The 23,182-nt window shown below is 46.3% G+C and overlaps 2 protein-coding genes across 5 annotated transcripts in view; one reads left to right on the top strand and one right to left on the bottom strand.

Moving 5' to 3' along the window:
* Nucleotides 1–190: 190 nt before the first annotated feature.
* On the top strand, nt 191–6,376 carry LOC130165139 (calsequestrin-2-like). Its single transcript, XM_056370106.1, has 11 exons — nt 191–726; nt 2,111–2,195; nt 2,286–2,386; nt 3,033–3,141; nt 3,820–3,893; nt 4,525–4,655; nt 4,741–4,786; nt 4,888–4,942; nt 5,056–5,156; nt 5,268–5,342; nt 5,412–6,376. Exons 1-11 carry the CDS (start codon nt 484–486, stop codon nt 5,619–5,621), a joined length of 1,230 nt encoding a protein of 409 aa, XP_056226081.1. The 5' UTR covers nt 191–483; the 3' UTR covers nt 5,622–6,376.
* Nucleotides 6,377–8,598: 2,222 nt separating this feature from the next.
* LOC130165539 (vang-like protein 1) overlaps nt 8,599–23,182 on the bottom strand; it is a 45,809-nt gene continuing 31,225 nt past the window's right edge. For 3 of the 4 annotated variants that reach the window (XM_056370883.1, XM_056370884.1, XM_056370886.1), the window contains 6 exons: nt 20,366–20,797; nt 19,658–19,833; nt 14,272–14,432; nt 11,802–11,949; nt 11,482–11,716; nt 8,599–11,378 (listed from right to left, as the gene is read on the bottom strand). In XM_056370883.1, coding sequence (XP_056226858.1) covers nt 11,118–11,378; nt 11,482–11,716; nt 11,802–11,949; nt 14,272–14,432; nt 19,658–19,833; nt 20,366–20,797 — 1,413 coding nt within the window. In that variant the 3' untranslated portion in view covers nt 8,599–11,117. The remainder of the gene's footprint in view (nt 11,379–11,481; nt 11,717–11,801; nt 11,950–14,271; nt 14,433–19,657; nt 19,834–20,365; nt 20,798–23,182) is intronic. The other variant, XM_056370885.1, reaches the window with a different exon arrangement.

Genomic DNA, 23,182 nt, shown 5'->3' with positions numbered 1-23,182 from the left:
CTCATTAGTTTGAAAGCATGAGATATCTTTTTCATTGCATTTGCATATTCATTTTGATATGGATAATGACATTGCTGATGGAATTCCCAAAGCTTCCCTGCTCTCATTTCTGGATCTATTTCAAGGGGCATGAATGGCCACCTCATGAATGATTGTCCTTTTAATGTGCCTGCCTGACTGGGTTTCTCAGTCAGGAAGAGAAGGAGGAGGAGGAAATAAATCCTCCTGAGATGTGGCCGGTAAAGCTAAGTGACGGAGAGAGGAGGAGACAGAAGACAGGTGGAGAAGGAGTGATATGAAAGGAAGAGAGAGAGAGCGAGAGAGAGAGAGAGAAAACTGGTCAAATATTAGCTAGAGAAGTGACAGAGATCAAATCAGTGGGTGCATTTTATCTTGTGCATGGCATCTCTTCACGCTGGGCCTTGAGAGGTTCTTTGATTTCCCTGCCAACTTCAATCCGGCTCACAGACCACCTCAGCAACAATGCAGCAGCTCTGGCTTCCTCTGCTGTGCGGCCTCTGCCTCCTCCTGGCTTTCCTGTGCAGCGCCGAGGAAGGTCTCGAGTTCCCCAACTTCGATGGGAAGGACAGGGTGCTGGACATGAACGAGCGCAACTACAGGAAGGCTCTGAAGAGGTACGACCTGCTGTGTCTGTTCTACCACGAGCCCCTGCCGGCCAACAAGGGTCTGCAGAAGCGCTTCCAGATGACAGAGCTGGTGCTGGAGGTAAGGCAGGGAGGAGGGGGAGGGGGAAGATGGGAGTAAAGACACATAAAAGCTCAAGATGTCGGAGGAGTGCTGCTATTCTGTCTCTGTCACAAAAGGTTTATAAATGGCATAAACAATTAACCTGTAAGTGCATTATTTAAACTACTTCAGCATCCACACTGACATTGCTACTGGCTTCCTCAGTTACAGATACCTGAGTCCTGCCAAGAAGATGTCATGACTGATCAAAGGCTTTAAAAGATTTATCTACTGTAACATACCGTGCCATGATATATCTAATGTCACCGATAACATGAACATGTCTGAATAGGCTACAGCTCAACCCCCCCCCCCCGGGTTGGCCTCACAGCCATGCTCGTTTGACTCTAACCTGTCATAACAAGTCATTGTATAGTCAGTGAATGCCTCGTTCCTACTCTGTCTCCTTGACGTGCAGCCTGTCTAAGGTTGAAGAGAGGCAGGCTTCATAACTGTCATGCTTTCACAGACTGATAGACAGAGTCAGTGTCTCACCTGCACACGCTCTCAACTGGCAGGTAGTGATTTCAATCCCATTATTCCCCCTCCTCTGTGGTTCGCACATACCCTGGGATTGTTTCTAGGTCATTCTGTTAATTATAGCTTGTTCCCCAAACTCTACTATCTGACTGTGAACTAGAAATAAGTAGATGTATTCAGGGCCGGGATGATGATGATTATTCGCTCTTTGCTTCCTTTTCAGTTGTCAGTTTTTGCATTCCTATTACGTCTCATGCACCGCTTTGAAAGCAGAAACACAAAGAGTAAAACTGAGTTTCAGCCTCTTCAGTGGAATTTATAAATCTCTTTTCCTTCCTCAAGAAGCGCGAGGTGAAAGGCAAAGCAGCTTTCCCTCCAAACAAGTAATCTCCACAGGGGGCTCTCAGCACACACGCACACGCTCACCTCGGTAATGAGTGGATGTATTGACGAAGACAGCAGCAGCTAAGGATGAGAACTCGGATACACAGTGCAGAGAAGGTGTTGATAAAAGGTGTTTTGATCCACGGGTAATTGTTATTGTAATTCCAGTTGCTCTTTTTCAAGGATAACATGTTAATAATCAACACCAATTAAATTATTTTTATGATCCAGATGAGAAAAAACTTCACGAGAAAGAGCAACAATTTTGAAAATAGTATGAAGTAGCCTGTTTTATTAATCATTTCACAACCGTTAAAGTCAAAGTCAACCACGGCCCTGGGTCCTCGGCCCGAGTCTGGCCCATATCCTTCCACATCTGGGCAGAGTCCAGCTGTTTGCCTCCGACACTGACTGCAGAGCAAGAGATAGTTGAGGCTCAATCATTTGTTCTTTTGCGCTGACCTGATGCTAAGTGACATTTGTCTGTGTGAACACTCAGCTCACAGCTCAGGTCCTGGAGAACAAAGACATAGGTTTTGGGATGGTGGACTCCCAGAGGGACGTCAAAGTCGCCAGGAAACTGGGTACGTGTATTCGCACGTTCATCATTCCACAGGAATCAGCCGCTGAATGTTTCTAAAAGTCACAGAAAACACTCCTGTCTGTCTAATTAGGTCTGGAGGAGGTGGGCAGCTTGTACGTTTTCAAGGACGACCGTGTCATTGAGTTTGACGGCGAGCTCTCAGCGGACACGCTGGTGGAGTTCCTGCTGGATGTGAGTGGAGAACTGATTCTGCTACTTTCAGATGTGTAATCTCGTCAACCGCGGAGGGAAGAAATCCTCAAGCAATTAGCAGCTGCAGCCTCATTAAAGTTCTTGTAAATGATGTAATTCACAGTAACACAAGTTTCAGCATGAAAAAACACTCATGTCATTTAACACCAAAGGTATTTCTGATTGATGCCATAATGTGCGACATTTTTTACATCAATAAATTTAAAGAAATAGTTGAAATGAATATGGGGCTACATGGGCTAATATGGGCCAGCTGCTTGTTAGCTTAGCTTAGCTTAGCTTGATGACTGGAACTAGGGGAATCAGCTAGCCTAGCCAAAGGTAACAGAAGTGTAAAAAAGGGGGGTTATGTGCAAGACTGAGCTATTTCTTAGCTAGGATTAGCTCTAGTAAGCAGATATTGTTAGCATTTGACAGAGCAAAGTTAGCTAAACTAAGCTAACCCACTTGTAGCGTCTTATTTAACAGGCGCACATGAGAGTGGTATCAATCTTCTCGTCTAACTCCCAGCGAGAAGATGAATAAGCACATTTCCCAAAAATGTCAAACTGTGTCTTTGAGCTTTGCTGCTCTGTAGCGTGTCTTGGCAGCAAAAATCACCTACCTGTGTCATACTGCCCCCTAGGTGTTGGAGGACCCAGTGGAAATGATCAACACCGCCATGGAGCTGCGAGCCTTCGAGAGAATGGAGGAGGACATCCGCCTCATTGGATACTTTAAGGGAGAAGATTCATGTTAGTTTATCACCAAAACAAACGTGTAAATGAATGTGTTTGTATCTACAAAGACACAGGAGTGTGTGTGGTGGGACGGGAATACATGTACATCTACACTGGCTGTCCCCTCCATACATTCCCCAGACGCTAATGGGATCTAGAGGCTAATGGAGCTACATCACCACGTAGCATAACCGGCTGCTTAAGGGAAACCTGATTCCAGACTGTGGCGCTCTCACTCAGTCCCACGAGAGCCTTTAAATAACTTCTGGTTCTCTGTCTAATAGGTCAAACTGCAATTATAGTTCCTCTCAAAAAAGAAAAAGAAAGGCAGAAAAAGTGAGACCGGGAAGATGCTATCTGGTCCGATATGACAGTGGCATGAAGTTTCATTACAAAGCCTATTTCTGTCCACAGATAGGTTGGTCCTTGGTGGTGACCTTGTTGGGAGCAGAGCCCGGAGCGCGTTACAAGCGTATAAAACTGTATTAAGGGAGACTTCGTTACAAGGGTGAAGACAGTTGAATCATGATGGGAAATTGAATGAACAGAGTGCGGTTTCGCTGCTTGCCTCCCCGATCACATACTGCAGAATCGGCCGGGAATGCGACCAGAATGTGAATGTGGGTTTCCACACTTTAAATCTGTTTTGTTTTTCCTTTTCTCAGCTTCTGTTTCTGTCTCTCTCCCTCTCAGACTATAAAGCTTTCCAGGAGGCATCAGAGCGTTTTCAACCTTACATCAAGTTCTTTGCTACATTTGATAAATCTGTAAGTCTTCATGTACAAATTAAAACCTTTATTCTCCAACACATAAGATTCATTATGCATCTATCACGTTGCTTTAACACACGCATTAAAAGGAATAGAGCAACATTTTGGGGGGAGAGGAGATTAATACCACTCTTATATTCAAACACTGAATATGAAGGTAGAGCCTGCAGCTGGATAGCGTAGCTTAGCATAAATATTGGGAAAAGATTGTGGTTTTACAGCAGGAACATACTTCCTGGAGTTTTGTCATCAGTAATTAATTGAATTTTAGCTTGGAGGAGAGAAACAGCTTAGCTAACCCTGTTTCCCACTAGCTGCTTCCAATGTTTATGCTAAGCTAAGCTCACTGGCTAGTGGCTGTTTCCTTATTTAATTTACAGAAATGAGAGCAGTATCTCTCTTCTTTTTTTTCCTTTACTAATTTAATATTGAACACTTTGGGCTTCCATAATGTCATCTTTTTTACAGTCTTTATGCTAAGCTACGCTAACAAGCTGCGTATTGTAGCTTCATATTTAACCATTAGATATGTGGTATCATTCTTCTCATCTAAGTCATTTCTTTAATGAATAGAAACTTTTTTTTTAAATATAAAGTATATACTCATGATGAAATCCTTATGTTTCAGGTAGCCAAACATCTGTCCCTCAAGATGAACGAGGTGAATTTCTATGAGCCGTTTATGGAGGAGCCTGCCATCCTGCCCGGCAGACCCCTGTCAGAGATGGACATCGTCGAGTTTGTCACCCAACACAGAAGGTTGGTTTGATTTCTATTATTTTAACCGCTGGTGTTTAAGCATTTGGGTGTGGTTTTTTTTTTTAGGGAAATGTGTTTTTTACAGGGCCACGCTGAGGAAGCTCCGGGCAGAGAATATGTTTGAGACATGGGTGAGTAGTGGTTTTGCATAAATGTATTTTCAGTGAAGTGATTAAAACTTATTCGGGGGTGTCACATCAGATCAGGTCTGTAAACGTTCCTCTGTTTCTAGGAAGACGACATGGACGGAATACATATCGTTGCGTTTGCTGAGGAAGAAGATCCAGGTCTGTATCTCTGAATCAAAGCTTTTAGCCTTTAGGATTTGGATTTTATTTCTATTTTTATTTGCTTCAGCACCCGTAGGTGAGCTCAGGTTCCTCTGCTCTGTCATCCCCAGACGGCTACGAGTTCCTGGAGATCCTGAAAGACGTGGCCAGAGACAACACCAACAACCCAGAGCTCAGCATAGTCTGGATCGATCCGGATGACTTCCCTCTGGTTCTGCCTCATCATCATCATCATCATCATCAGAAAACAAATACACACAAAATCTGTACACACTGGTCAACTGATAAACCTAAGTGAATCTGGTTTGTCTTGTCCCTCCAGCTGACCACTTACTGGGAGAAAACCTTCAAGTTGGACCTGTTTCGACCTCAAATTGGTGTCGTCAACGTAACAGATGTAAGTGAGAGAAAAGTGAAGTGTTTCTGTTTTTACCCTCCATCTTGAACCGGATCCTTTGTGTTCCAGGCCGACAGCGTGTGGCTGGACATGTCCAACGACGAGGACTTGCCCACTGCGGAGGAGCTGGAGGACTGGATAGAGGACGTCTTGTCGGGGAGGGTGAACACCGAGGACGACGATGAGTCAGCCGATGACCAGGAAAACCCTGACAGCTACATCACGGAGGATAGCGACGGAAGTCACGACCAAGACGACGATGACGACGGTGATGACTAAACTGAATGTCTCGGGCTCGGCACATTAGAAACAGATTGTTGACTCATTCAAATGTTCTCATTTCAAAGACGTGAAATTGAAAAAAGAAAAGTGAAGTAATTTAATGTCTCCCAAAAATACAAAATCTAGAGAAGTAGGCTGGAGTTTAATTAGTTAGATAAAACAGAGCTGATTAAAGGTCATCGTGGCCCAGTTTATAACAAAGTTAGCCGGGAGCAGTGATTCTCCTAAAGTCACAGAGGATGGAGATATCAGCAAAATAAAGTTTCATGTAAGTTAAAGCTGCAATAATCCATTTTGTCAACACAACTACTGGCCAATGTTGTTGCTTATTCACCCTTAGACACAACATTAGCATTTATTGGGTGTTTATTAAAAAAACCAAAACAAAGAGCTGAAAGATGCATGAAAAAAGCTGAACCGGGTGTGATCACTTCTTCATATAAAAATAATGATTATAGCAGCTTTAAGGTTGAAATAAAGGATTCAGTAGTTAATATAAGGAATTCTGCTGGTGTGTGTTTATGTGAAAATAAAAGACAAATGTTTTGGTTCTAAATAGAATAGCACTTGAATTGTTGTTTTCTCGTGATTAAATTAAGGGCAAATAAAAATTGAACACTTCTATATATTAAATAGTAACAATCTAATACAAACCTGCATTAAAGGAAAGTAATAAAAGCACTTTTTGAATGTAGACTTGGTGCAAATTTTCACAATGTAAAACAAGAGTTAATAAAAGTACATGACTACAATGTGCAGGTGTTTTACTGTGAACTACACACTTTCCTTAAGAGACTCCACATCGAGGCTCAAGACAACAGATTGGCACTTTCTCTCCCTCAGTCAATTAGCAACTTCACCTTGAATTATTCAAACACCGGTGAATAATTCAGCATTGTTATGCCTCCTAAAGGGAGTAGGGACCTGGACCGTGAGGCCGGGGGAGGTCGGAGGGCGAAGGAGTCGGGCTCAAAGGCTGCCCGCCGGGGCCCTACACACTGCATCAGGAGCGGACACACTCCCGCTGAACCCGTACCACTGGACATGAATTAATAATACAGGGCCATGCAAGAATCATTACTCCCCTGGAGGTGGATGTGGTGCGGTGTGTAAACAGGATGCTTGTACGATGGTGTGGGATTTACACATAATCCATGGCACAGACAGAAAGATGAGAACATTAAACGGTGTGTGTGTGTGTGTGTGTGTGTGTGTGAATTTAAATGTGACCTGGGGCACGACGACATGTCACACTCCCTCCTGAGGAAGAGGGAGCAGACAGTGTGCAAGGTGCAAGTGTTGTGATGTTGTGCAGGGGCCTCTAGGTTACATAATCCTGTGAATGTCAAGTGTGATGGTGTTTTACATGAACGCAGACTTAAGGGAGAGCATGAAGACTGATCTCTCTCTCTCGAACACACACACACACACACACACACACACACACACACCCAAGAGAGGAAGAGTGACATCAACACAGTACGAGGATCTAACAGCTTCGATATATAAAACAGCAAAGAACAAAGAAAAGACATGAGTAAGACGCATTAAGGTGGAGATTTGTGTTCAGAAGTGAAACCTGCAGAAGCTAGAGGCATTTCCTGCTCCACGCTTTGATCCGCACATAACCAACCCATTACCAGATAAACAGAGAGGGAGGGATGAAGGCAAGAAAAACATTCCATTTAGATGCAAATGCTCCTCATTTTCCACTCGATCCATCCCTCCGCTCTCCGTCCTGGTCCTGCGTGGATCAGGCGGCTGCGGGAGGGGACGGGAGGGGAGGATGGAGGGTCGGGGGGGGGGGATTAAACCGCGGACAGATGAGTTCCGACAGGCGGCCTCGCGCCACAGGCTCGCAGAAAGGATGAGGTTGTTCGTTTTCAGCATGGGACCCTGACATTGACATTCATTTACCCACGAGGCCCGGCTGCGCAGCTCTGACAGGCTGACGGCAAAGCCAATTACCACAGAGCTCCATGACAACAAAAAGCCACCAAAATAAGGCTGAAAAAAAAAAAAAGAAAAGAAATGTTGCTCCGGCACGTCAGGCAGCAGGAGCAGACGCTTTAATGGGCAGCGACAGAGGTGAGCGTTGAGCCGGCCTGCGGTGGAGGCCAGAAACTGGTGCATATGGAGATGCTGAGGATTAAGCTTGAAGGGATGGCGGAGAGGTAATGAAAGATACCGTGTGCACCTGAAACTGAGCCATTAAGAGAAAAAAAAGAAAAAGAAAAACCCATTTAAAAACAGCTGGTGGTGGGTGCAGACTTTCTAATTTTAGCTTTGCAGTTTGATATCAGTTTACAGTTTGGCTGCGGGGAAAATGGAATAAATAAAAATCATCAATGGTCAACGTTAGTTTTTATGGAAACTGAGAATGTAGGTTCATTATCACGGAATATAAATTAAGTTTTTGACCTGGTTAACACGTCCATGTGGTGTTCACAAGACACATCATGAGCTAAATAATCAGTTAACGCCCTGAACTGCAGTGAACCAATGACAGATTCAGGGTTTCATACGTCACAAACCTTAGGAACCAATCCTGTCACCTTGTGGGGACAGGGGGGCGGGGCTAAATAAACCTGAAACCTCGTCAGTATACAGAAAGAGAGAGTTAGCATTAGCACAACTGCTAACACTGTGTCAGCCACTGCCAGTTAGAAGCTAACAAACAACATAAACAAATGAAAGATGCTAACTATGCTAATGGTTCTGATCCATCTGCTAGCCTCTGGTTCTGGTCTCAGCAGACTCCTCCTCCTCTAACCATCAAGGCCTGATCCAGATCTCACGCAGAAGAAACGGGGGCCCGAGTCTGGCCCGAGTCTGGCCCATATACTTCAACATCTGGGTAGATTAACCTCTGGTATTGACCTGACAGCTGAAAGCTTTTCTGTGTGTGTGCGTGGCTGAATTGGTCCAGATGTGGAAGCGGCATCCCCCAGAACACAACGCCATACAGCAGATATACAGATGTTCATAAAAATGTTTTATTTTTTTTAATTTATTCATTTATTTATTTTTTTTTACAAATGCTAATGCTGTGAAACCGACACATCCGTCACACTGCAGTGTCACGTGATCAGCGTGAAGCTTTTGTCGTCCGACAAAAAAAAACAAAAACAAAAACAAACCAAGTGACATCGGACTGTAACCTGCCGACGGCATGACAGACGGTGGTGATGAAGAGGGGGGGGGGGGCTGGTCATGTGAACTGGAATGGCATACATACATACACACACACACACACACACACACACACACACACACACGCTTGTTTACATAAATAGATACAGTGTAAAAACAGGAGGCACAGTCACATTGGGATCATACAAAGTTCATCTGTCAGTAGGTACAAAACAAACGACCAGGTGCTTAAAAAAAAAGTGTTTGTTTTTTTGTTGTTTTGTTTGTTGTTGTTTTTTTCCAGACAGATTAACAGTTACAAGTTTACAGCGACAGAATGCTTTATGTTTCATATGAAAACATGTCTCCCCCCCCCTCAGGCAGACAGAGTGACAATATTACGTTTACCAGCCAGGGGGCAGCAGGCGACAACCCTGCTCCGACACACAGAGGACATTGTTCTCATGACGCCTTCTTCCTCCTCCAGAGTGAGACGCTCGGTGTGAACCCTTGAACACACCAGGTGAATTTACTGGGAAGTCGAATCAGACCGCATCTTACAAAGTGTCACTTTAGTGCCATTAGCTTCGTTTGACTGTGTTTTCTCTCTCTCTCTCTCTCTCTCTCTCTGGCTTTACAGGAAACGGCCGAGTCATCAGGTGATCCAGTCTTCCAGCGAAGAAGCGTCTCCGTCCTCGAGGGATCCAACAGAGGTGAGACAAGGTAGTGCGGGACAAACCGGACGATCCAGTCGGGAAGGAGGTTCCACCCTCTTCGTGCTGATTCATTATCATCTATTAAATATTCTAGTGATACAAGCGAAACTTTAGACTTTAGAAACGCTGCTAGTTCTCAAACCAGTGGGAGGGAGGAACTGCTCTTTACTTCTCATTTAAACTGAGTATAATGAATATTTCCACAAGCCAAAACAATGTGAAGAAACTTAAACGCTTCCTCCAGGATTTTCACATTAAAATGATCTCAGCCTGGGGCGGGCGAGTAGCCTAATGGTTTTGATGATCTTTGATGCATGTCATACCTCTCTCTCTCTCTCTCTCTCTCTCTCTCTTGTGTTTCCTGTTTCACGGTCAAGTGTAGCAGCATTCCTTCTTTTTACAGGTAGGCTTTTAATGTGAAAAACAAACAAACCTCACAGGTGGTCTGTCGAGACTGAGAGCAAGAAAATAAGATTCTGTTGTTGTGGAAATGTGCATTATACTAAATATGCCGTAGACACATCCACTGAGAACAGACAGTAACCCGCAGTCTGGTCTGGAGTGATCAGTAGTACTTTTTTATCTTTGACATCGTGGCTGCGTCTCTCCTCCTCGCCGCCTTCCCTCTCCATCACGTCAGGCGGCTCCGGCGGACATGAAAGCCCTGAGAAGGTCACTGAAGCGATGAGGCAGGGCAAATGTTTTTGGGCACGTTTCCGTCTCTGTGCATCTCTCATGGTCTGCTTCATCCCGAGCCCAACACAGCATGCGTGTGTTGTTCCCAGCTGGGGTGGAAGTATTTTCCTGATGCGGCTCCATCGCACCTGGAGCCCCAAAGCGTCCGACTTCTGCTGCTAAAACTAGCAGGAAATGTCGGGAGTCTGAGTCTCAAGCGTCGCTGCAGACGTCCTGAAGTAGTGATGAGGAGAGGAGAACAGTCCGAGATCCTGATGAGATCATATATTCCAACCTTTGTAGGCATTTACAAACATACATGAATGTGCATTTAATGCAAAATCTGATAGAAGTTTGGTTTCATTGTTTTGTCAAATGCATTTAATTTGGTTTTTCAAGAGAAATAAATCCAGTTCATTCTCAATCTGTTGACGCCTGAAAACGTCCGCGTACTTTCAAATGTTGTAGACGAGACGGCGGCACAGGTGAGATCTGTCACGCGTTTCCAATCGAGCTTCAAACATCGAACATCAGAGTCACAGCGAGGTCGTCCTTAGTGGTTCGTCCGTCTGTCCGTCCCATGGAAATAAAGGAGAGACCGAGACAAAAAAAAAGTCTCTGTGAGGACGTCAGGAGTGTTTCCGTCTCGTTCGACTCCAGCATCTCAAACACAAAAGGAACGAATGATTGTGACACACACACACACACACACACATTCACACACACTCACTCATACTGTATGTGCACGCAAGTCCATGTCCGAGGTGTCCGAGCTCCTGCGACGATTCTTCTTTTCGTCCAAATCAAACATTAAAAAAAAAAAAAATCAATGTATTCAAACGTGTGTGATATATATAGATTCATATATAATATATAAAAACTCCAAAAAAGTAAAAATAAAAACTGCAAACCCAAAATGAAAACATTTGAGAGCGAGAAAAAAAAGAAAAAGAAAAGAAAAAGAAACGTCCTACACAGATGTTTCGGACTGTAGCCGCAGGACGAACTTGTGTGACTTGGGGTCGATGTATTCCTCCGACATCTGGATGTAAGGGATCTTCTTCGTTGTCACCACCAGGTTGAAGTCCACGCACTTGAGCAGGAAGACGGAGCCGTCCTTCAGGCCGCTGGTGACCGACGCCTCGCTGATCAGCGTCCACTGCCGGGCCAGCCAGTGGTCCCGGCTGTACTGCAGGGTGGGGCCCGGGGTCAGGTAGCTCTCCAGGAACGCCTGCGCAGGAGGGGGTGAAGAAGAAACTCAACTGTCACACCTTGGAACAAGAACCAGGCTGTGTGTGTGTGTGTGTGTGTGTGTGTGTGTGTGAGAGTCTGACCTTGGGCGTCATGTTGTTGGTGATGCAGAAGGCCAGGTGCTGCTGGATGCTCTCCATGCTGTGGCAGTGCTGCTGCTTGGTGGTCCTCAGGTACTTCTGCAGGGCCCGAGCCATGGAGGGGAAGATGGCCTGCGCCGCCTCCCGCGGGTCCATCACGTCCCCCGGAGCCTTCTTCTGATCCTCCTCCTGCATGCGCTTGATGTGAGTGAACGCCTCCTCTACCGCCACCACGAGTCTGGGAGGGAGGGAAGCTCAGATTAGAGTCTGATGATGGGGCGCCGACGTTTTAACGAGTCCAACCAGAAGAGCTCTTTACTCACCGCGCTTTGCGTTTGCGGACACGCCGCTCGTGCTCGGCCTCCTCGTAGTACAGCTCGTTGTGGCTGGAGTCTCGGCGGCGGGCGGCGGCCGCGATCATGGCTCTGGACTGGGAGTGGGCCAGTCCCGTCGCCGCATTGTTCCCCGGGCCTGTCGGGACAAACAGATCGGTTACCGCCGTGTGCGGTTCACAGGTGAAGAGTAAAGGAACAAAGAAATCTGTGGTGATGACATAAAGTGCAATGTGAGGGAACAAGCTGCTTCAGAGTGGAGGGGCAGATTATCGATGCTCATAAACCTTTTATCTCCAGGATTATTAAAAACCCCGGAGCCGACAGGAAAAGCCACAAAGTCGTAATTATAAATTGTTCAAACATCTAAAACTCGGCTATTGATATTCAAACACTCCCATTACTCTGGCCACTCGGCGCCTCAGGGAAGGAACGCGGCGGCCAATTAAACAAGCGTCTCGGGAGAACTTCAAAAGTGTATATTTTGGGAACGAGGAGGCAGCTGATGAACCGTCTGATGTAAGTGCAGGTTAAAAGAAGGAGGAGCGGCTGAATTATTGATGCGGGCCGGAGATCACGCACGGACAGAATAATTCATGGTCCGAGAGCAGCAGCACCGAGTCCTCAGCACTTCCTGCTGCTGCTGTCAGAGATGATCAACCTGCTGGTGTTTATATGTTCTGAAGTTCAACTCGAGCAACAGAAAAATAATACTGCATCAAAACTACAAGTACAATTTATTCAAAGAAGGTACACAACTGAGTGTAAGTCATGACTACACCACCTCCGAACACAACACACACTTCATAATTACATACATAAGTGAATGATAATTAATATAGAAACACATTTAGGACCCACTTATTTCTTTGATTGATTTTGCAGATGCAGTTGGAAAAAACACCTCGTATCTGCTGGGAATCATTTCCAATCCCCGATGTTGTCCAGCAGAGAAAGTAATATGAAAACCAAACGGCTTGTCAGGCGTCATAAAATATCAACTCAGCGTAATTGAGTTCTACAGCTGCTCTGCGCTCAGGGCTTCTCCACTCTTTAATTAAAGAAAGATTATTTTCCGTCCCCGAGTTCGACTTATTTGTTACAGCGGAGAGAAAGAAAGTCGGAGCGGGAAGTAAAAGCTCGAGACGAGGAGAGAGAGAGAGAGAGAGAGAGAGAGAGAGATGAAGAGGCCCCTGACCAGCTGCTGCAGGATGAGAATGAAGGAGGACGAGACACGAGAGAGAAATGACAAGACCGGCAGCGTAATAGCTATTGATTTATCAGCCGTCTCCCACGAACATCTGAGGGGAGGGAGAAGAAAGGAGGGAGACAAATGGTTTCAGAGGAGGAAAAAAAGAAAAGAAAAAGGAAGAGGGAGTCAAGTTAGTGCCATTAAATGAAGCTTGAGTACACTTAAGGGAGAGCGATAATTTAATAGAGGGTTTGTGTTGCAGTCAGCCAGCTGTCGCCAGGACCACGCTGAACTTCTGCATCAACCTGTGGCATGCGGCGAGCGGAGGGGAAGTGGCGAGCGTGTGAAGCAAGACTCAGGAGCGTGTTTGGTTTGTGCAGTGAACGGCGAAGGTGTGTGAAGGCGCTCCGGTTACTTACTGTCCAACAGGTAGGCTTTCAGTTTAGCTTTAAAGACGTCTTAAAGCGAGAGCGACGGTGCAAAGAGACACATGAGGAGAAAGTCAACAGCTGATTCACACCTGCTCCAGAGGTACGAGACGCCGCTCCTCCGACAGAGGCGCGTATCAAATGACCACACTTCCATTTTTGCAGGTTGTAGCCCATTAACTACAAATCACCTGCGTTTCAAGTTACAGTTGACAATTTTTCAATTACGCCTCGTCTACGGATCAATTTACTTCCTTCCAGGCAGCCGTTCGTTTCGGCGCATTCCAGCACAGTCAGGAAATCAAGTCGACCTGCAGGGACTTGAACTGTGAACTCACAGAAGATGGAGGAGGCGTGGCGAGGAGCAACTCGGGGGACAAGCTGAAATATCGTTGAGCGATGATGCAGGAGAAATATTTTAAAGGTCGCATATGTCGAAAGGCAGACGACCATGTGATGTTTGATTATAGATCAGGTCTAGCTTCTATATTAATACTGTGAAAGCATCAAAGCCTCAGTCCACAGAGAAATGCTCACAGCCTGTATTCAGACACTGAGACTTAAAACCAGCTGTTTATGAGGCAAAAATACAAAAGAATTCAGTTTCCTGCAGCTTAAATGTGAGAACTCTCCTCGTCTTTGGGTTTTGGACTGTTGTTCAGATACAACAAGGAATCTGAATAAATGAATTTTTACACAATTTTTATGACATTTCAAAGACAAAATACCCGTCCCGCCCCGAAATCACCGAACTCAATAAACACAACACGTTTTAAATATATACAGATTGTAAATCACAGACAAGACAAACGACACACAGAAAAAAGACCGTCCCACTCACCCTCAGCTGGGGCTGCTGGGAACTCACCATCCACGTTGTAGACCTTGAGGCCGGCCAGGTGCTTGGCGGCGCGGGTCTTGGAGGCGGAGAGCAACGCCGGGTTATTGACTGAGAAGTCACAGTAGTAGTGCTCTAAGATGGCGAGAGCTGCCCGCTGAATACTGAAGGAGAAGAAGAAGAAGACAGGAGGATTAAAATAAGTCGGGTGGCGTATCTTAACATGGGATGTATGTAACTATGCTCCATAGCAACATCATGTCTCTGTCACACAGGAGTGGAAAATAATCAGACATGGGACAGCGGCAGTGTGACGGTTACCATAGCTACCACACACAGACTGATAGCCACAACACAGGAAGTGATGTCTGAGGGGGAGCAGCTCAGATCACCGGTGGATCAGAGAGCGTGCCGGGTCTTGTCCTTCATAACACAGCACCATTAAACCAATTCAACATCATGGTGCGGGGGTGTTTTCATGTTTCACATTTTTTTAAATAATATACAGCCTCACTGTCGTGGAAGTGAGAGGTTAAAGCAAGAGCACATTCTTCCTGTGATACACAGAGTTCTGCTGCTACAGCCGCGCTCGCTGCGGTGTGATGCTAATATCGGCTAATGTTAGCATACTGTAAACAGATACCGCCGCATTAACGGGGCAGTTCACCGACTTCATGACTCCGGTGCTAATTTTACACAATGTTTAGGAATCATCCTGTAACTGACACTCGTGGCCACGGTTTAGCAAAGACCTTTAAACAGCGCAAACAGCTGCGAGTGTGAAGCTACTATAACACATCTTTAATGTCATAATGTCAATATTTCAGTTCCTTCCCGTCGGCAGATTGATTATTTGGCCTGAGGATAATTATAAACACAGTAAAATCTAAATAATACAGCTGTTAAACAAATGGACGGACAGTTAGCAACAAGCTAGTGCAGGTAGCGTTCAGCTGCTAAATGAGTCAGCGGACACCAAGACAGAGCTGATCCTGAATGTTTGAGAGAATATTGGATTTCTCCTCATCAGGTAGAAACACGACCGTGTAAGTTTATAAACACAAATAATCTCCACGTCTCCGGGTTTCCAGGACACGAAATTTGAAGCAGTATTTGGCGGTTGTGCCTTTTGTTGTGACGCCACTACGGCGCTCGGGCAGCAGATGTTGACAGCTGTTCACCGACCGACAGCGCGACTTTACAGCTCGACACTGGAGCCTTCTTCCCTCCCGGGTGTGTTTTGTGTGGACGTCTCCATAACTGTGTGTGAGCCCTCGCTGTGTCCCGTCATTCTTCAGGCCACGTGGAGCGCTAACTCAATATACACGAACAACAGCACATGCTCGCCCGCAGCATGCGCTTCCCATTATCCCAGAGAAGGAGTCGTATCAGGCCCATGACCTCTGACCTTCTGATGTAAGCTCTCTCTTCCACCCCTGGGTCTTTTACCACAAATACAGATACAAACCAGCATTAAAGACGTCATTCCTTAAAAAAACATATTATATTTCTATTTATTTATATGTTTTAAGCTGTTTTACTGGTTAGTTCTTTTATTCTATTCTATTATTTTCCTTATAATAAACTACTTTAATATCTGGTTATTTATTTTATTTCTACTTTTATTTCTGGTTTTACTCACTTCCAAACTTCCCCTCTCTTTTAGCACTTTACTATTTCTTCTTCATTTTTATTTGATCTTTAAAACCGTTTATTTATGTTTTACTCACTTTTTATGTCTCCTCTGTTTCAGTATTTTATTATTTTATTTTTGTTTTCCTGTCTTCAGTATTTCCTCAGTGCAAACTTTCTTCAGTTCCTGTTATTTTTGTCTTATTTCTTTAGTTTGTATGTGTTTGAAAACCAGTGTGTCACACTGTGGGAAAACAAACACACCGCAGGGTGTTGAATATTAAGCCGAGCCGGAGGCAGCGCTCATTCCACCAGAGGAGAGCGTTACAGCAGCTCCCCGGGTTAACTCCAGAAACCCGGACGCCCTCCTGTACAGTGAAGCATTCAAAGGACCATTGTTACGTGCTGAGTAAGAGTTCCTGCTCCTCCCAGCTTCCATCAGTTATTAAGCTGAGCAAACATGACACACAACCATTCACACACAGTGAAGGAAATAAAGCTTTGTGAGCCAGTGTCCCCAGAGAGCGCGGCCGGCTCTCACGCTGCTGCTCAGGACCGACCAGTCAGAGAACCTCAACTGGGAAGTTCCCAGCAGTGAATGTGTTTAACCCCCACCCCTCCGCAACAGCTCTCCCCAGGCCGTGAGGAATGTGTTGGTGCTCGACTTGTCCGGTCTGACGAGGGTGGGGGGAGACAAGAAAAGGATTCCTGTGGCCCTCAGATTGGCATCAAAGGCCAGGCGGACAGAGACAAGCTTTCAGGACCCCAGGGCCCGAGCAGGGTCCCCATTATGATAAGGCTGAGGTTGGATGTCAGGAGAACAGGAATGTGAGCTGCAGCCACGGAGGAGATACACCGAGGAGATAGGCCGAGAAAACTGAGCTTCTCTGTATCATACACTCATTCATGTTCATGTTTGTGGTCCACACGTGCCATTTGCATGTATACGATGCAATTAACCCACAAACACACACACACACACACACACACAAACACACATGCGTGCCTATGTTTGTGCGAGTGAGTCAGGCTGACCAGATGCTCGGCTGCAGTCTGCAGGGAGAACCAATTAGCCGTGTGTTTACAGTCAGACGGACAACAGAGCTGCTGCTGCTGCTGCTGCTGCTGGCCAAGCAGCCATGAATGGCACAGCTTACAGAGGACAACACCCCCAAGGCAGCCAGCTAACACACACACACACACACACACACACACACACACACACACACACACACACACACACACACACACACACACTCGCTTGTCTGACCTGTTTCTATGAATGCAAAAATCAATATGAAAATCAATGCACTCTTCAGCCTAATGCAGGTTCATGTTTCAGGGAATGTGATGTACACATCCCACATTTCAGCCCATTAACCCCCCGAACCACCGGGGCCGGGGGGTCGTCCCTGCGTCCGTGCACTCTCATCAGAAACCAGCAGTCTCACAAACTCATGTTGTTCTTCTAAGATCTTTAGGATGGAGCGTCTGCAGCTGCGAGTCAGGCAGTGTGTGCATTGTGTCTGTGTGTTTCCTGTGCTGTGTAATTTCACTTCAAGGAATCCACTATTTATAGCCGATGATTATACAGTTAAGATTTTGCCAGAATAGACTCGGTGCTTCGGGGTGGGGGTGGGGTGGATGGGTGGGTGGATGGGTGGGTGGGGGCTCTCGAAGTGTCTGAGCTGCAACAGAGACTTTGCTGAGAGAACTACAGTTGAAATGACAATAAAGTTGACTCTGATTGAATCTCTCGTGTGCATTTCTGCCACCTGTAAAACTCCCGAGCGTGTACCTCCGAGTGTAAGAACAGACACAGGATAACGCCCCCCCCCCCCATCCTGTAATAAAATACAAGGTTCATCTATAAATCCATCAGCTTTTTATGAGTTCCCCCGTGAGCGAGGAGCATGTGCATGTGATGCCGGGGGGCTGCAGGAGAGCTGCTGCTGCGTTCGGCTAAAAATGGGATCTTCCTGTTTTCCCTCAGAGACTGGAAGGTCGTAAAAAAAGCTGGTCGGTCTCGTCCGAGCTGTTCTTTCCTACACACACACACACACACACACACACACACTTTCTTTCATTCCCACATACATTTTAGGATTCTTCAACACTACGCTCACATTAACTATTAATCCCTCGTTCTCTGTTCTCTCGTTCGCCCCCTCCCGTCGCGCTCTCTCCTCGCTTCGGCCTCCTGGGTATTTCCTCTGTTCTCCGCCTCAGTCTGCAGCTCGTTTCTGAGGAGTTTCCTCTCTGAAGTCTCCCCCTCCCTCTCGGCACGGTTTCCTCTCCCGACCAGCCACTTTGTGTCTCTGTGTGTTTTCTTCCTTCTCAGGTTTAACATTCAATCTCCCTCTTTCTACCTGATCACCGCTCGTTTCCCTTCCAGCGCTTCTCTCCCTTTCTCCGCTCTCACCTCCGAGTACGTAACCACTTACTTCCTTCTTCCCTTCCTCACGTCTCGTCACCTGAGGTGTCCCAGTTTCTAACTCTCCCTCTGCCTTCATCTCGCCCCCATGTTCTTCCTCTCTATCCCCTGATCGCTCACATCAACCCATCCTTGTATCTCGCCCTCTTCTGCCGTCAGTCTCTACATGCACAGGGGTCATCTGGGGATTCTGCTAACTTCTTCTGAATCTTAACGCCGTCCTCTAAGATTCGCCGAGCAACATGTGCATCTGAATACGCACCTGCGAGTTTCCCCCCCGTCTCATCCCACTGCCGCAGTTAAGGTTTCACACTATCTGCCCACAGAATGTTTCTGGTGTCAGCTTTAGTTCGAAGCCATAAATCTTCTCGGTAACAAGCCCGAACAGCAAGCCGACTCTGCTGAGAGAAAGTCGGACTGACACCAGACGTTCAAGGATAAACGTGACACTTCTCTATATTCGTCTCGTCGACAAATCCCACGACGACACCCAAAAACATCCAACATGTATTGTGTGTGTGTATGTGTGTGTGCGTGTGTCGAAAGCCTGATAAATCATGTCATGAATGAACCACGTCACCACACACCAAACATGTATCAATCCACCGCTGGAAATAGTCCCCAACAAATGCAGCTGCAGTGAGTCTGAGGTCTCATCAGTGTCAGTTTCGGGTCTGTGGAAACCGCTGGAATACAACTGGTTTTCTGGGTGTGAACGACTGAATCCACTAAAGACTCGAGGCTCAGGTCGTTATTATAAATGTCTGACGACATCGTGGACGGGATTACCACGGAAACGGACGTTTAGATCCTTTTTGTTTAACCACAAACAGCCGTTCGACCACGAACAGACTCCATTCACACAAACAGTCATTCACCTCGTGGAACACGGGGGTTTGTGTGACTGTGCAGAACCGTTCACTGCAGCAGAGGATCTGAACACTGACAGTCACACAACAACACAAACAAACTGAAGAAGGAAAACGCCTGAATCTGGAGAAGGCGATGTGTTGGGGCCGAGCAAATACTTGCACGCACACATTCCTGGTAGATTACTTCCCCACATGAACACTGTGTTTCTATTGTTTTGGCTTTTTTTTGCTGGTAATTGCAATGGAAGACTAAATAATTGCCACTGTGACAAACTTTTCCAGAGCTGTAAAATCCCGTCTCTGCGGCGTCTGATCGGCCTCGAAACTCCAGGGTCTTTATTTAAACTCATCACAGCCCACCCACCTACCACCCCCCCCCCCCCCCCCCCCCCCCCCCGTTGTTTCCACGCAGGGTTGATTTATATCTGAACACGTGCAACATCAAAATCACCTGAGCTGTCCCAGGTTGTAGTGCCTCGTCTCTCCGTCCGTGGAGCGCGCCACGCACACGGAGAAGCACGGCTGCAGCTGCCGCAGCTCCAGCAGGACGATGGCCAGGTAGTGGATGAAGAGCAGCGCGTCCACCAGCGACACGGCGTACTGCACGATTCCCTGGTAGTTCTCGTCCTGCGGGGCAGGAACGGTCAAATTTAAAAACAGCAGCTGGAATAATATTCATTCAACTATGTGCAAACGCAGTAAATATGTGCATTTCCAAACAAAAAAACAAGAAGAAGAAGAATTCCTGCAGGGGTTAAAAAGGGAAAATATACACATGTAAGACAAGATGTAGAGCATATGAATATTTAGATCAATTTCAAAGGACTGTAAGCTTCCTAGACCCCCCGATTTCTGCATGTGTGTGTGTGTGTGTGTGTGTGTGTGTGTGTGTGTGTGTGTTTTGCCGCAAGCGTTGTGAGTGAGGGACCAAAAGGGATTTTAAATCATGACTCACAGTAAACATGCCACAGGAGTGAAGTGTTATGGTTGGCATTAAAAATGAATGAGTTGCTGCAGCTGATGGAAATATCTGTGTGTGTGTGTGTGTGTGTGTGTGTGTGTGTGTGTGTGTGTGTGTGAGAGAGAGAACACACGCCTGTGGACTCACTTGGATTTCGGTGTAAACGAACATACATGTAAGGTTATTCTCTCGGCTCACCTGCGAGTCCAGTATCCTCACTCCGTAGAACAGCCAGTAGGAGATCACAAAGAGCAGCACCAGCACGGCGAGCAGCGCCCTGAAGACGAAGACCCGCGGGAGGCCGGCCCGCGGCGGCCTGAAGAAGAGCGCCCAGACGGCCAGCAGCAGTATGAGCAGCTTGAAGGCCACGGAGATGAACAGGCCCTCGCAGGCCGTGCCGCAGCTCTGCAGCCTCTCCGGCCAGAGGAGGTGTGGGAGCACGAGGAAGGCGAGCGGCGTCAGAAACACCAGCAGCCCCAGGATCACAGCCAAGGTCAGGGTGAAGTAACGGCGGCAGTCCAGCCCCACGCTGTCCTCCAGGTCCTTGGTGATGCGGACGATGTCCTCCTGAGAGAGGCTGTGCTCGGACGTGCCGGTGACGGCGGTGGTGGTCTCGCCCCAGTTGTCATCCTGGGAGTGAGAGAGGGAGGAAAACCAGAGAGGAGGTAAGACGACGGCTTCCTCAGTTTCATACACTGAGACAAACACAGCTCAAGACACCTGGGATGTGTTTGATCTGAAGACTCAGCAGCTACAAAGACGCCATCAACGCTGGAGAGTCAATGTCAGAAAACAGCAGCATGCTGGGAAACAGAAGGTGAAGTGCTACAGCTAATATATAAGGTCACACTGTGCTGTAAGACTTTTAATAACGAGTAACTTACAAAGGAAATCCTCACAGTTCCTCAGCACGGTCACCTGACCCTCACACCGCTTTGTTATGGATTAAAATCTCCTTCACTGTGGATCATATCTGATTTATATCGAAAGGTTTCTCCTTAAAATCGGACAAAACTGGGCAACACAGGACAGTGTGTTATCTCCTTTACCTTCTATACACACACACAGTATAACACACACACACACACACACACACACACACACACACACACACACACACACACACACACACACACGTGCATCTCACCGACACGTCAGCTCAACGGAGGCAGCGGAGGTTCGTTTCCAAGCATGAGAGAGAGAGAAAGGAACAGAAGATGGGGAAGTGGAAAAAGTCAACAGAGCGGGCTGCCAGCTTCACGCTGACGTCTGGGCCTGACCGCATCCGCCGATAATGAAGGTCAGCGGTGTCGGAGCGGAGCCGTTACAACAACAAAGATAAGGACTCTTTGCACAGCAGTCATAACAAGCTGCGCCGGCGAGAGGAGGACGGGTGATGAAGAGCCATCAGCTCACTGCAGATGAGCAGCGTTTTTAAGGATTGTGTCATTGATTATTAGCTGCACAGCGGCAGAGAGAGCGGACGTGGTGATGCGTTATGAGGGGGGCGGGGGAGGAGGAGGAGGAGGAGGAGGATGGTGCACTGGGACGGAGAATATCCCAGCGGCCTCGGGGTTAAAACAGCAGAGATGAAGCAGAACAATAGGAGGACCCAGGCAGTACACTCAGGTCGTCTCTGCAGCTTCTGTGTTCGCTCATATTACTAATAATAGAATTTCACCACTACACAGAACATCAATACTTCATGCACTGAATGGATGGGAGAGGAAGAGGAAAAGGACGAGACATTAATCTGCTGATATTCTCCATTTCTCAAGGAAGGAGCTAAAACTAATAATCAGTTTGTTTTTAGCTTTAACATGTATTAGCCTGACCTGTGTTCATCCACAGCTGGAAACAGTCCACACAAACGCAACGTTTGCTAGAAACTACAGTTCAAGCTCTTCTTAAAAATCACAGTCTTGTTTTCGTGGAGTGTTTTTCAATATCCCTGGAAACTAAAAAAATCTCTTTCCTTGATAAAATTACATGTTAAGTGAATAAGCAACAACGTTAAGTTAAAGATCGAACAACACATTCTTAGTTTATTCAGACTTTAACAGTGAAAACCTCAGTTAATCTGCTTCATCAGATCATGATTCAAATATTGTTAAATCCAGCTGACATTGGTCACAAGTTCTGGATGTGGAAGGACGTGAAATGTCCTGAAAACAAGGCAATTTAATCCAATTTCATGTTGTGTTTTATAGCAAACCCCCCCAATAAACCCAAAAATGATGAGCCTTAAACATGAGGTAACATTTATTTATCGCAGCACTGTCACTCATCGGAGACGAGCATCAACTGCTGACTCGCAGGTGAAGCTTTTCCACGGACACAGTCTCTGAAAACTGTCTCGGTTTCTTCTGACCTTTTGACACGACGAGAGTAAGTCGTAAATACTCATCCCTCCATCTTGTGCGTAGATCGAGACGGAGCTGAACATCACGACTGACCCCGGATCATGAGCCGCTGCGAACCAGACAGTGGAATGCATGACTCGGGTTCAAAAGGTCAAAAGGTGCATATGTCACTGTGTCCCTGCGGGGGACACACACACACACACACACACACACACACACACCCTGACATTTATCTGCAGAGGGGCAGACCTGTCCTCTGGAAAACACCACTCCAGAAAGTGCACAAAATGTGTTTGAGTGTGTGTGTGTATGTGTGTGTGTGTAGGGTGGTGTCCACGTATTACCAATGTTGTGGGTACAAATGTGTGTGTGTATATATATTTACTTTCTAACATTAAATGTTACATGCATTATACAAAATGATGAATATTCAAATTTTCACTCCAAATCTCCTAAAAATGGCAACTAACGTGCTGCATATTTACTACAGTTCAACAGAAACACCGAGTTCATGTCTTTCACTTGAGAAATAGAAGCGATAAATTGCATCTGACAGAATATAGTCCAAACAACATGATGCAACATCCAAACAATCATAAATAATACATATTCCAGTCCACTCAATTGGAGTGGAGATTGCTCCTGGAACAGA

Source organism: Seriola aureovittata, chromosome 24 (genome assembly GCF_021018895.1).
Source record: "Seriola aureovittata isolate HTS-2021-v1 ecotype China chromosome 24, ASM2101889v1, whole genome shotgun sequence".
NCBI classification, from domain to species: domain Eukaryota; kingdom Metazoa; phylum Chordata; class Actinopteri; order Carangiformes; family Carangidae; genus Seriola; species Seriola aureovittata.
Note: the sequence above shows the minus strand (reverse complement) of the source record. Positions and strands in the feature narration are given on the sequence as shown.

What these genes read in the sequence shown, in the direction of transcription:
- LOC130165139 (XM_056370106.1), top strand. Translation starts at nt 484, where the DNA reads ATGCAGCAGCTCTGGCTTCCTCTGCTGTGCGGCCTCTGCCTCCTCCTG. An exon ending in TGACAGAGCTGGTGCTGGAG is followed by an intron (nt 727 to 2,110) that starts GTAAGGCAGGGA and finishes GTGAACACTCAG; the next exon opens with CTCACAGCTCAGGTCCTGGA. An exon ending in CAAAGTCGCCAGGAAACTGG is followed by an intron (nt 2,196 to 2,285) that starts GTACGTGTATTC and finishes CTGTCTAATTAG; the next exon opens with GTCTGGAGGAGGTGGGCAGC.